At 38.1% G+C, this 12,596-nt stretch overlaps 1 protein-coding gene across 1 annotated transcript; it reads left to right on the top strand.

Moving 5' to 3' along the window:
- Positions 1-7,594: 7,594 nt before the first annotated feature.
- Positions 7,595-9,482, top strand: LOC125189552. The gene is made up of 7 exons (XM_048086819.1): positions 7,595-8,134; positions 8,275-8,406; positions 8,451-8,503; positions 8,583-8,801; positions 8,846-9,120; positions 9,214-9,314; positions 9,396-9,482. The coding sequence occupies exons 1-7, from the start codon at positions 7,595-7,597 to the stop codon at positions 9,480-9,482; spliced, it is 1,407 nt and encodes a 468-aa protein (XP_047942776.1).
- Positions 9,483-12,596: the final 3,114 nt, after the last annotated feature.

A 12,596-nucleotide genomic window follows, 5' to 3' on the forward strand; every position in this document is an offset into this window, starting at 1 on the left:
GTGAACTAAAATGTGCATATTATGAAGTATTTCATGGTTAGAGTGAAGTGTTTGTGATGCATGCTTATAGTGATCTGTTTTTTTCATCTCAGTGAAGTAAAACGTGCTTAGAGTGAAGTATTTCATGCTTAGAGTGAAGTGTTTGTGTTCCTTGCTTATAGTGCACTATTTGTTCATTTCAGTGAAGTAAAACGTGCTTAGAGTTAAGTATTTCATGGTTAGAGTGAAGTGTTTGTGATCCATGCTTATAGTGCTCTATTTTTTCATCTCAGTGAACTAAAATGTGCATAGAGTGAAGTATTTCATGATTAGAGTGAAGTGTTTGTGATGCATGCTTTTAGTGATTTATTTTTTCATCTCAGTGAAGTAAAACATGGCTAGAGTGAAGTATTCAATGGTTAGAGTGTATAGAGCTTAAAGTGAACTAATAAATGTTAAGAGTGAAGTGTTTTACCTTTGCAGTGAACCAGTTTATGCTTAGAGTGAAGTATACGATATATGTCTTATAGTATTTTGTGTTTTCTGATTTCAGTGAAGTGTATATACCTTAGAGTGAAGTATATGATGATTGTTTCTATGGTGAGCGGGAACAAGATTGGAAATGTATTTCCTAAAAGAAGCAGCAAGGGAATACTCCAAAGGCTAAGAGCAAAGAATTGCAGCGCATTAATGTTGTTGGAAGCAAACCATTAGTCATTGAATAACTTGGCGACAACATCAAAACATTATCAAGAATGTAGCAACAACATGAATATAGATGTGGAAAAATGATTGTAAACTACAAGCGTTCATCACCATTTGTATGAAACTGATATGGTTCATAATATGTGTCATTTAGTTCAATATAAAGCTCATCCGTTTCAATAAAATTCAATATTATGTTAGACTATTTACTTCACTGCAGAGCATATTTGCTTCACTATAGAACATATTTACTTCACTGTAATTCACTGTAAAGTTATTATACTTCACTATAAGCATATAATAGTTCACTATATGCACAATATACTTCACTGTAGTGAAAAAATAGTAAACTATAAGGCATGTTCAATTTACTTCACTATATGCACAATATACTTCACTAAAAATTAAAAAAACAGTATACTATAAGACATGCACAATATACTTCACTTTATACTCAATATACTTCACTATATGCACAATATACTTCACTTTATGTTCAATCTATTTAGTTCACATATGAATACTTGTTAATTATTAAACAAAATATAGTTCACAACTTAAAATTGTGATCTAATAAGTTTTGGTATGAAGTGAACAACTATAGTAGTGAACTAAAACAAGTATGCAGTGAACTACACGTATGTAAGAAGTGAACTAAAAACAAGTTTGCAACAAAATAAACTCACTTAACATGTTGTTTATAGTGAAGTAAATGTGATGCTTGATATTTCAGTGAATAATATTGTTTATAGTGTACCGATTTTCATTCCAGTGAAGTATAATGAAAGTATAGTGATGTATATAGTGCATATAGTGAAGTAAATATGATGTTTGATATTTGAGTGAAGAATATTTTTTATAGTGCACTGTTTTATCATTTCAGTGACGTATATTAAGTATATAGTGATGTATATTGTGCACATAGTGAAGTATATTCTGCATGCCTTATAGTGTACTATTTTTTTCATTTCAGTGAAGCATATTGATCATATAGTGATGCTATGATGTTTATAGTGAAGTAAATATTGCTTGTAGTGAAGTAAATATGATGTTTGATATTTTAGTGAAATAAAGTGAACTAATTTTTTCTTAAAGTACACCATCTTCGATCATCACATAATTCAATTCATGAGATGGTGAAATCAACTCTTGTGATGAAATATTGAATTAGGAAATCATGAAGTCAACAATTGACAATGGAGAAACCATCTTTTGCAATGATATACAGATATAGTAGATCGTGAAATCAACAAGTGAGATGAAGAAATCAGCTCTTGTAGTGAAGATTTCGCAATTGACAATGGAGATTGCTGAGCGTGAGCATAAACGATGAAGATTGCAACAAATTAGCATCTGTCTTGCTATATCTTGTTGAGGCATTGAAATTAGTCGAGGAAGAGGGGGTTATATTGTTGTTGCAACGCAGCGCCACGTCGACGGCGTCGGAGACCTCTTAGTGGCTGGCGGTGATGGATGTGAGGGATAAGAAGTTGTAGGAGGCGGAAGAGGAGCAAGAGAAGGCAAGGGCGCGGGCATGGAGGTCTGCCGGTGCTGCGAGCGGTGGCGGAGCAGAAGAGGGCATCGCCGAGTTTGATTTTGTGTGAGCACTTTTGCGTGAGATTGTGTGGTTCTACCATAAAATTTGGTTTCCAATAATGCCATTATTCTATTTTTGTTAATTAAATAGGAAAGATTTGTTTCCTTTATTTTTAGCCTTTGGATTGACATATTGTGTGGCTGAGATTTATTCTCTAGTTATTTCTTTAAAATTAGTTAAACATTGATCGCATCTCGTCATAGAGTTTAATCTTTAACTTTAACTTTAACTTTAACTCTAACTTAATTTATTTCTATTTAGGCACTTCAATTGTACTGTTTAAAATAAAAAAATAACGTTTATACTAAGTTATAATATTAAGGTAATTCCATATTTTATCATTATCAATTGTTTTAGAGATATATAAATATAGTATCTTAATGGATTAATATACTAGTATAGGTTTGTGTTAAAATGACAATCACTCTTAAAGTGACACCGTGACACCACTTATACAGCAATATTATAAACGTTACACAACGATATTACAAACACTACACAACAATCTATAGATTGTTGTATAATGTGTGGGATATTGCTGGACAAGAAAAATTGTTGTATAAAGACCAATGATTGGCACGTGTACAAATGATTGGCTAGGAATGGTGGTATGATGTTATTTTAAGGGGTAGTGGCACCCTAACATGCCCCTACTAGTATAATATAAAAAACATAAACAAAAGCGCAAAAAAAACTTACACATACACAATTCAATATTTCCAAAATTATTTATTATTAATTGTACTCTACTTCCTATTTATGCAAAAGGGTATATTAGTCATAAAAAATTTATACTTTTAAGATGAACTGATTTCAAATAATGTACAGATTTTTATTAATATTTTATTTTATAGCTGGCCACATTATGGCTATTTAGCCTCACTCAAAAGAAATATTGAAAAGAAATATGACACAAAGAAACATACACGAACAAAATTCAATATTCTCAAAAATTATTTATTATTGTACTCTACTCCTATTTATGCATAAGGGTATGTTAAAAAATTTATACTTTTAAGATGAACTGATTTAAGTGATGTACATATTTTTATTAATATTTTAATTTTATGGCCGGTCATATTATGATCATTTAGCATCGCTCTAAATAATACTCCCTCTGTGCACCCCCCCTCCCCCCCTTAATTGGCACGATTTTCTTTTTCGTGTCATCAATTAATTGACATCCTTATTTTTTTTACTATTTTTGGTAATGAACCTCACATTCCACTAACTCAATTCACTTACATTTTATTACTCCTTCCGTCTCATAATAGATGTCACATTTTTCTTTTTAGTTTGTCTCATAAAAGATGTCACATTTCCTTTTTTTAGAAGAAGTTATCTCTCACATTAATATAATAAATATATTACTTTCTCTTCATTTAACACACAAAACAAAATCTCCTAAAATCCCGTGTCATTTCTCAAGTATGTCATCTATTATGCGATGGAGGGAGTATAAAATTAATATATAAAAGTCGGATCTACATTCCACTAATTGTTTTCACCCACTTTCTATTATATTTCTTAAAATTCGTGTCAAATTAACTGATGTCAATTATTGATGAACAGAGAGGAAATAGTTTAATGAGTTTTTCAGCTCAGTAAGACAATATAAGCCATATGTATAAATGACAAAATAATTTTATATATTTGCATGAATTGTTATACACAGTGTGTCTTTTAATTATCATAATGATAATGATATCTAAATAGATTATTATCTCAAAATTTAAAATATATAGCCTTACCAAAACAAACTTCATAACTCATTATTTTATTTGTATAACATCATAATTTTTTTTTTTTGCTATTTTATGTAAATCGTTATTCAAAAGTTCCTACCATCACAATGACACATGGAAAAATAGAAAATAGAAATAATTAGTAATAAACCGTTATACTTGGAGAAGTGAGATTTTTCTTTTAATATTACCGATTTTCATTTGGACTTTCTTCCACATATTTCCTACCCTCCAAACGGTCGAAAACGATGTCCTCCATAACGTGTCACGTGGTGTTGGCGCGTCGGCTAGCCAGAAGGGGGTGATCTCCGTGGCGAGCGTCCCTCTACGGCGGGCTGGTCGCAACAGCGCATCGACAACCCGTCCCGCCAGAATGTGCCAATACGCACCGTGGCGGATGCTCCAAAATATACCACTCAATGTATCGACAAATTCTCCGACTCATTTATATCCGCGGGGGCAAATTTTTGCAAATAGCCAGATTAACTCGTAATTGGTGATAATTTATCTCGATGCATTCCAATTTGTGAACTTTTAAGTTGAAGGATTGTGTGATCCGTAGTCATAAAAAAAAGAGCGAACTGCACCAGAGGACCCTAACTTTTCGGCTTGTTGCACCGGAGACCCCTAACTTTAAAAAATCCCATCACATGTATCTAACAAAATATATAATCACAAACCTTGTTTTCTCGGACCATAACACCCTTAGGGCTTGAAAGGGAAAACTGGACCTTTTACGATGTTGTCCCTGCATCTCCTGCTGCATGTACTGTGGCTGACGCGAATGGTATTGATTTGACAGAAACATCAAGTCGTTTGTCCTCTCTGTTCCATCAGAATGCAGACGGACGCCACCTCTATCAAACCTGCATTGATATTTTGACAATATTGAAACAATTGGTTTTTATTTCTCTCTCCTATTTTCCTCCACTTCTAAATTTGACTTCATCATTTTCTCGCACAACTCTCATCTCACCACATTTTTCGACTGCCAATTTCGACTCGCCATTGTTATCAATCATCAATGCCTCCAAAAAGGAATCGAAGTTCCGCTGGAGCGTCCTCATCCCGTTCGTCACGGCGTAAAAAGAAGCCGCCAACGCCACCGTCTTCACCATCACCTCCGACATCACCCAGGGTAGTCGACGTAGACCCAGAAACATGGACCCTCCGCGACCCTCGGTTGGAATTCTTTGTCCCCGAGGAGGAATATAGTAAGTTCAGATTTGAAATTGCACAAATCGTTCACCTATGTTAAACACAAAATGATTTTGACTGTGATTTAGGGATCCTACAATTGTTTGTTTGTGAAATTGTTTGAGGGTTTTAATTTGGAAATTTTGTAGTTCTATTTGTGATATTTCTTGGTTTAATTTTGGATTTTTTCTAACTCTATACAAAACCCTAACAGGGGAGCGTCCGTGGATGTTTTCTGTTGCTTTTCATCATGGAGGGTCAATGTTCGAAATAAATGAACAGAAAAAGTATGTTGGGGGGCATTTGACATTCTTTGATTTTTGCAATATTAACCAATTCGAGCTGTTAGATCTGTCCAGCATGGTGTTGTGGTTGAGGTATGATAGGAAAACCGTTTGTGAGTTCTATTATGTTCATCCAAGGTACAGTGAGGACTGTATGGGAGTTGACATAGGAGGTCCATTGCTTACCATTATTGACGATCCGCATATGGCCTCTTTTCTCGAAGTCGCGGCTACTAGCACAAAGCTAGTTAACATTTATGTCGTGGAGATGACTGCGGCGGCCGCCTTACTCAAGAAGCGAAAGGAAGAAGCGGAGGAGTTACTAACATTTGTCAAAGCTTGTAAAAAATCCACGGTGGTCATTGAAGAGATTGACGAATAAGAACCAATTGTGCCGAAGCGACAGCCAAAAAGGAGGAAACATCAGCACGACGAACAGAGGAAACCATCGGCACCATTATTGATGCTTGAGTGGTACCCTAGGGATGTTGAGTTTGAAGAGTTTTTGACCAAAAGTTTAGAAGACAAACGTCGGGAATGGAAGAGGGAAGATGAGGCAGCAAGTAAGAATTTGATGGATGCATTTGCATCATGTAGTGTAGAAGGAGTACAAGCCGAAGCTGTTGTGGTGGAGGTTTCAGAGAATGATGCAGTAGATGGAGTTGTTGGACAAGGAGAAGTCCATGCATGCGTGCAGGAGGACGTAGTTGAGGTATTGTTTGTGATCGTGATTGAAAATATTGTGTCTTTTTGAGATTTATGTTTTATGTTGATATTGCAGGATGTCCCAACCCCAAGACCGTCAGCTAATTCCATGTCAGGTCCTCCTACTGGCCAATCGTTGCCTCCTCCAATTCACACCTCCGTAGCAGATATACAACCTGTGGTAGAAGAAGATGTTGAACAAGTTAGAGATGTTGGACCATAGAGCATTTCAGAGGTTAGTACACAGCTTTGAACTATGTTTGAATTATGTTTGTGATTTTTGATTTATGTTTGGTTTTCATATGTGATTTATCTTTGTATATATGGTGTTAATTTGTGATTTTAATGTTTAAATCAGATGGGACAATCAATTCATAGCCAAGATGTGCAACATGTTGAAGCCATTGACGTACCAGAATGCATAGCTGTTGACGACCCTGTGTACGAGCCGACCCTGGATTTTTCAGACGAAGCTATGTCAACCGTAGTCGGAAGTTCCCATTATAGAGGAGATTTCGGATGAATTGCTAATGTCCGGATTTGGACGTGATGTGGAACATGCTGGCCATGAAATACATGATGGACTAGGAGTACAAGCTGGATCAGAAGTTCCCGGAAGTACAGGTTGGACCGGAAGTACGTGATGAACCGGAAGTAGAACCTCCAGAGGACGTATACATTCCATCGTTTGATTACGTTCCGGACGGCTGCCATCTCCATAACGAGGCACCGCTGACTGATGATGAAGATGAAGAGGTTGACCATTTTATCTCGTTGGCACACATGTGCCGAGATGATCAACTGTTTACATCATTTTACGAATCCATTTTCCAGCAACAACATGTGAATCAGGAGGCAGAGACTGTAGACCAGACGGGTGAACGTGAAGACCAGCCGGGGTCATGGGGGTCAGGGGAGAAAAGACGGAGGAAGTATTCGCCTTATGTGGAAAAGAGGAACGTGACAGATAACCCACTTTTCGAGGAAAAACTTGTGGATGAGCTACAAGATATTGATGATCTTGAAGATTTGGAGGGCTTGAAGAAGAGAGGCATAAAGTACACTCCGTTCAAGCTCCTGCCTAATGAGTTACCGTTGTGGAAGCCTGATCATGTTTTTAAGCATAGAGATTTCTTTTATGAGGTGTTGAGGCAGTACGCAATAATGTCCAGAAGGCGGGTGCACGTGAAAAGAAATGACGGCGACAAACTTTGTGCGATTGTAGAGGGCAAGGCTGTGAATGGTATGTTTACTTGAGGAAGCTCGAATCACACAACGAGCGGGATTATGTGGTGATGAATATGCAACGCGATCACGCGCACACATGCTCCCAAGTGTTGGATCAGAAGTGGCCGACGGCAAAGTGGCTAGGTGAGCGTTACATGGAGAAGATCAAAGCCAACCCTCACATTCCACTGGCAGCTATACGGCAGTGTGTCGATGAAGATTTTGGGTTGAAGATAGGTAGGATGAAGGCATATCGGGCCAGAGAGCATGCACTGGACGACATATTCGGCTCTGCGGCTACCCAATACAAGAACTTGTTCTACTACAAAGTCGAACTGGAGCGGACGCACCCTGATTCCAGCGTACATATACATTATGAGAATTCGAGGGATTCTGGAACCGTGGGTCCGAGATTCCTGAGGTTCTATTGCTGTCTAGGTCCATTGAAAAAGGGATGGAAGCAGTTCTGTCGGCCAATTATATTCTTCGACGCTTGTTTCTTGCGAGGAATGTACAAAGGACAGCTCATGACAACAATGGGAATTGATCCCAACAATGGCTGGTGGCCGATTGCTTGGGCTGTGACTGAGACCGAGAGCTATGTTCAGTGGAAGTGGTTCGTGGAATACTTGTCTGACGTCCTTGAGTTGCATGCAAATGACCCACGATATGTGTTTATGTCTGACCAACAAAAGGTATGGCCAATGTGAATTCACTATTACATAATATACTTCGGACGTGATTTAGTTTTATCTGTTATTATATCAATACAGTATGTACTGTCACTGTGAAATTGTGGTAATTTTTGTTTTGTCGTGCTCCACTCGGTGGTCAGGGTCTTGCTAAGGTGATTGTTGAGGAATTCCCACAGAGTGAGCATCGCTTCTGTGTTCAGCACATATACAACAATTTCAAGAAGAGATCGTCGGGGAAAATTTCAAAGAATGGTTGTGGGAAATTACTTCGAGTACCACCCTCGAACATTATATGGACAAGATGGCTGCTTTGCAGATCGAGTATCCCCAGGCACATCAGTGGCTGACTGGAGTTGCTCCCAAAGAAAAGTGGGTCAAGGCATTTTTCTCTCCACATACTTGTTGTGATGTGCTCCTCAACAACATATGTGAGACATTCAATTCGAAGGTTGCATTGGCTCGAGAGAAAGCAATTATCAGCATGTTGGAGGACATTCGCTCCAGTCAGATGGAAAGAATTCAGATCAGAGGGCCAGTGGATCAAAATCTACGATCACGCAGTCCCTCCTGTTATCAAGGAGCTTGTGGATAAGTGGTACTCGCAGGCTTCATCGTGGAGGGCTACTTGGAACGGAGAGTCTTCGTACCAAGTAACAGGGCCGTCTGGGCAATATGTTGTCAACATGCGCGATTTTTTACATGCTCCTGTAGATTGTGGCAGCTAACAGGAATCCCGTGCACTCATGCTATCGCAACAATCAACAAGAATGGCGAGGATGTGACAAGATACGTCTCCCGCTATTATTTGAAGTCAACAATGAGCATGTTGTACGAAAATGTCTTTTACCCAATCAATGGGGTTGACAATTGGCCCAAGAGTTCTTATGGTGCATTGGAACTGGCACCCCCGAGGTCAAAGCGACAGCGTGGTAGGCCGAAGAAATTGAGGCGTGAGGAGCCCCAGATTCGCCTTCATGCGGACGGAGGTGAGTCACTGCGATGAACGTTCGTGATGCGATGTCGCCGGTGCGGTCAAGAAGGTCATAATAGGAGGACATGCAGCAATGATCCTCGGACAGATGCTCGTGCGGCGGTTGGGGAGAGTTCGCAACACACCGGGTCGCGTGAGCGTGGTGAGAGTACTTTTCCTGAATCGTCAAACAATCGCCAACGCCAAGAGGTAGTATTCATTAAGCATCTGAAACTATATTCTCTACTCGTACTCAGTGATTTCTCATATATACTATACTATTTATTGCAGCCTAATGTTTCTGATCCGGGACCTAGCACTCGGACCAGAGCCAGGACTCACCCTCAGCGATGTGGTCGCCGCGGTGATCAAGATTGACTGCCTTACGTACTATAAAAACATGGTGTTTGTTTGGAATGGGTTCAGTGTTCGTATGTTACAAAAATACTTGTTTTTGCTTAATATTTTGTGGCAGTGCGATGATATTGCTTTGTATGTTAAGCCTGGTGAAGTTACAAACTACTCTGTTTTGTATTTTGTATTTGGATGGCAATGATGACATATGATATATTTTGGTGGCATGATATAGATGTTACAAATATGATGATATATTTTGGTGGTGCAATGTGATATAGAACTAAGTCTGCTTTTTTCTTCATTTGTGTACATAGTTCGTGATTTCGGTCATAGTTTAAATACTTCATTCGTGATTTCAGTCATAGAGTCAATTAGGGTTAGGCTTCATTCGTGATTTAAGTTATAGTGTTGAATAACTTTATGTGATTTAAATCATAGTTGACTACTTCTTTCGTGATTTAAGTAAAATATAATTCATTTGTTGAATAACTTCATGTGATTTCAGTGATAGTTGTATACTTCTTTCACGATTTAAGTTATTGAATACTTCATTCGTATGAAAAGAAAACGTAATCAACATTATTACATAACGAAGTAGTCAACACAACATAGTTTTGTTATAAAAGCAGAAAAATTACAATGCATAGCACCAAGATTGTGATTTTTAACTTTCGGGAAGTTGTTGCTGTTTTAGCAATTTTTAGCGTTAAATCTTCACACTCTGCAGTTTTCATGGCCAGTTGTAACTTCAAGGCTTCAAACTCATCACATTTCATGCGCAGTTTCTCTTGAATAACACCTTCAAGTAGCGATTTGGCTCTAAGCTCAGATTCGAATTGGTCTCGTTCAAGTTTCACTCTCTGAAAGTAACTGTCTTGGCTTGGGGGATAGGCCCACATCAACCCATCGAAAAAACTTGCAATCATCTTCCTGCAGAATACTTTGTTGTTAAATTTTCATCCAACAAAACTAATGGAAAAACGAACAAAATACATCATTTTAACCTTCCATATTGGGCAGCGATAGTAACGTCTACCCGGGTTAGCAGCCATCCTAGATGTCACAAGCTCAGCCTCAAGATCGTGATTACAATTCACAATTTCGGGCCGAGGCCAATCCCAATTGAAGCTTGACCCGAAAGATTGAGAAGAAGAAGACATTGCAACACGACCTACATTCAATTCAACATTACAAAATTCAAATCAGCATTGCAATTTCGCCGAAAAATAGCACAAAACCTAAAATCATAATTCCAGGTGCCCAACTATAACCCTACAACCATAAAATTCAACTAGGAATTGAATTGGAAAAAATAAAAATTCAGATGCCCGACTGTAACCCTAGAAAACCTGACTTGACTACCCTAAATAAAATTCAACCAAGAATTGCAAATTAATATGAATGATATTCTAAAAAAAAACAAATAAATCACTATTTCTCTCTCAAATGAAATCCCCTAAAATGTGGATACCACTGAATCCGTAAACCCTTGCCCCAAAATAAACTCCTAACTCGCTGGCGCCAAGTGAAAGGGGAAATCGCATACGTTACGTTACAACTTAAAAAAAAACTAACACAAGAAGTAAGTAAAAAGGTCGAGTTAGGTATGGTGATGCTTGGGGTTCACAAGCCGACGAACGAAGAAGTAAGGGATGAAAGTAAAGAAATCCATAGAGAGGGAGAGATAATATACTAGTTTATAACAAAGATGAGAGATAATATACTACTTTATAAAAGAAAGATGAAAAAGAAATACTAAAGAAAATAGGATAATGGAAAAATAGACTATAGGATGTTTGACATCTCTTACACAGCAGAGTAGGTGTGCAGAATAGGTATACAGAATAATGGCAAAGAGAATAAATTGCCCTTCGACCCATTTGGACATTTTCGTCCGAAAAATGGCAAAAAACACAAGGTTTGTGATTATATATTTTGTTAGATACCTGTGATGGGATTTTTTAAAGTTAGAGTTCTCCGGTGCAACAAGCCGAAAAGTTAGGGCCCTCTAGTGCAGTCCGCTCTAAAAAAAATGTTACCAATATAAATTTATGTATTTTAGTGGGTGGAAACCTATATATATTTTCCAAAATACATGAGGAAGATAGATATGAAAAAATGAGAGAATTCGGAATAAGGGATCAATTCCGCTGACCTTTCGAAATGAGGGATTAATTTCGCTGGCCTTTTGTAATTTGGGATCGTGGCATGCGTATTTTTCAGAATAAGGGATTTCTAATTTTTTCAATTTTTTCTATTCTATTTTAATATTATTTCCCTCCAATCATTTATCAATTGCCTAAATCACCCCTCTCAAATATTTTACTCCTAATTTCTACAAAATCACCGACACAGTTTCCTGCCATGTACAAACACGGCCAGCAAAATAAATGCTCAGCTGGAAACGAATCCTTGGCTGGATCACCTTCCTCATCCTCTTCACCCTCCCCATCTCCATCCCCTCCCCCTCCGCCCTCGACCGCCGCGGCTCCCCTGCCGACGCCACCTGATACAACTCCACCCACGACTGATGTAACCACCCAAAACCAGACTACCACTCATCGCTCCAACCGCTCCACTCGCACACCATCATACTTGAAGGATTATGTTTGAAGTAGTTTCTGTCAATTATGCATATTAGTGGGTAGTTCTCTTGTTTAGTAGTAGTTGGTAGTTTCCCAGTACGTTTCTATAAATTAGTTTATGTAACTTTAATAGAGGACATCAGAAAACTTTCCAATCAAGTGCATATTCCTTTCCTTTAGCTTTCTTCCAAACTTTGATTATTACGGTGCTCAGCAATTGGAGTAAGTAGTTGCTCAAAATACTACTTTTGCTTATAACACCACCCACCTTGGCGCCGCCACCTACACCTGCACCATCTGGGCCGTCAACTGCCAGATGAGGACGTGATAAGGGAGATGGAGCGGACGGAGAGGGGGGTGATTAAGGTCGGTGATTTTGTAGAAATTAGGAGTAAAATATTTGAGAGGGGTGATTTAGGTCATTGATAAATGATTGGAGGGAAATAATATTAAAATAGAATAGAAAAAAGAGAAAAACTTAGAAATTCCTTATTCTGAAAAATACGCATGTCAAGATCCCAAATTACGAAAGGCCAGCGAAATTAATCCT

The sequence above is a fragment of the Salvia hispanica genome, chromosome 5, assembly GCF_023119035.1.
Source record: "Salvia hispanica cultivar TCC Black 2014 chromosome 5, UniMelb_Shisp_WGS_1.0, whole genome shotgun sequence".
In the NCBI taxonomy this organism is placed as follows: domain Eukaryota; kingdom Viridiplantae; phylum Streptophyta; class Magnoliopsida; order Lamiales; family Lamiaceae; genus Salvia; species Salvia hispanica.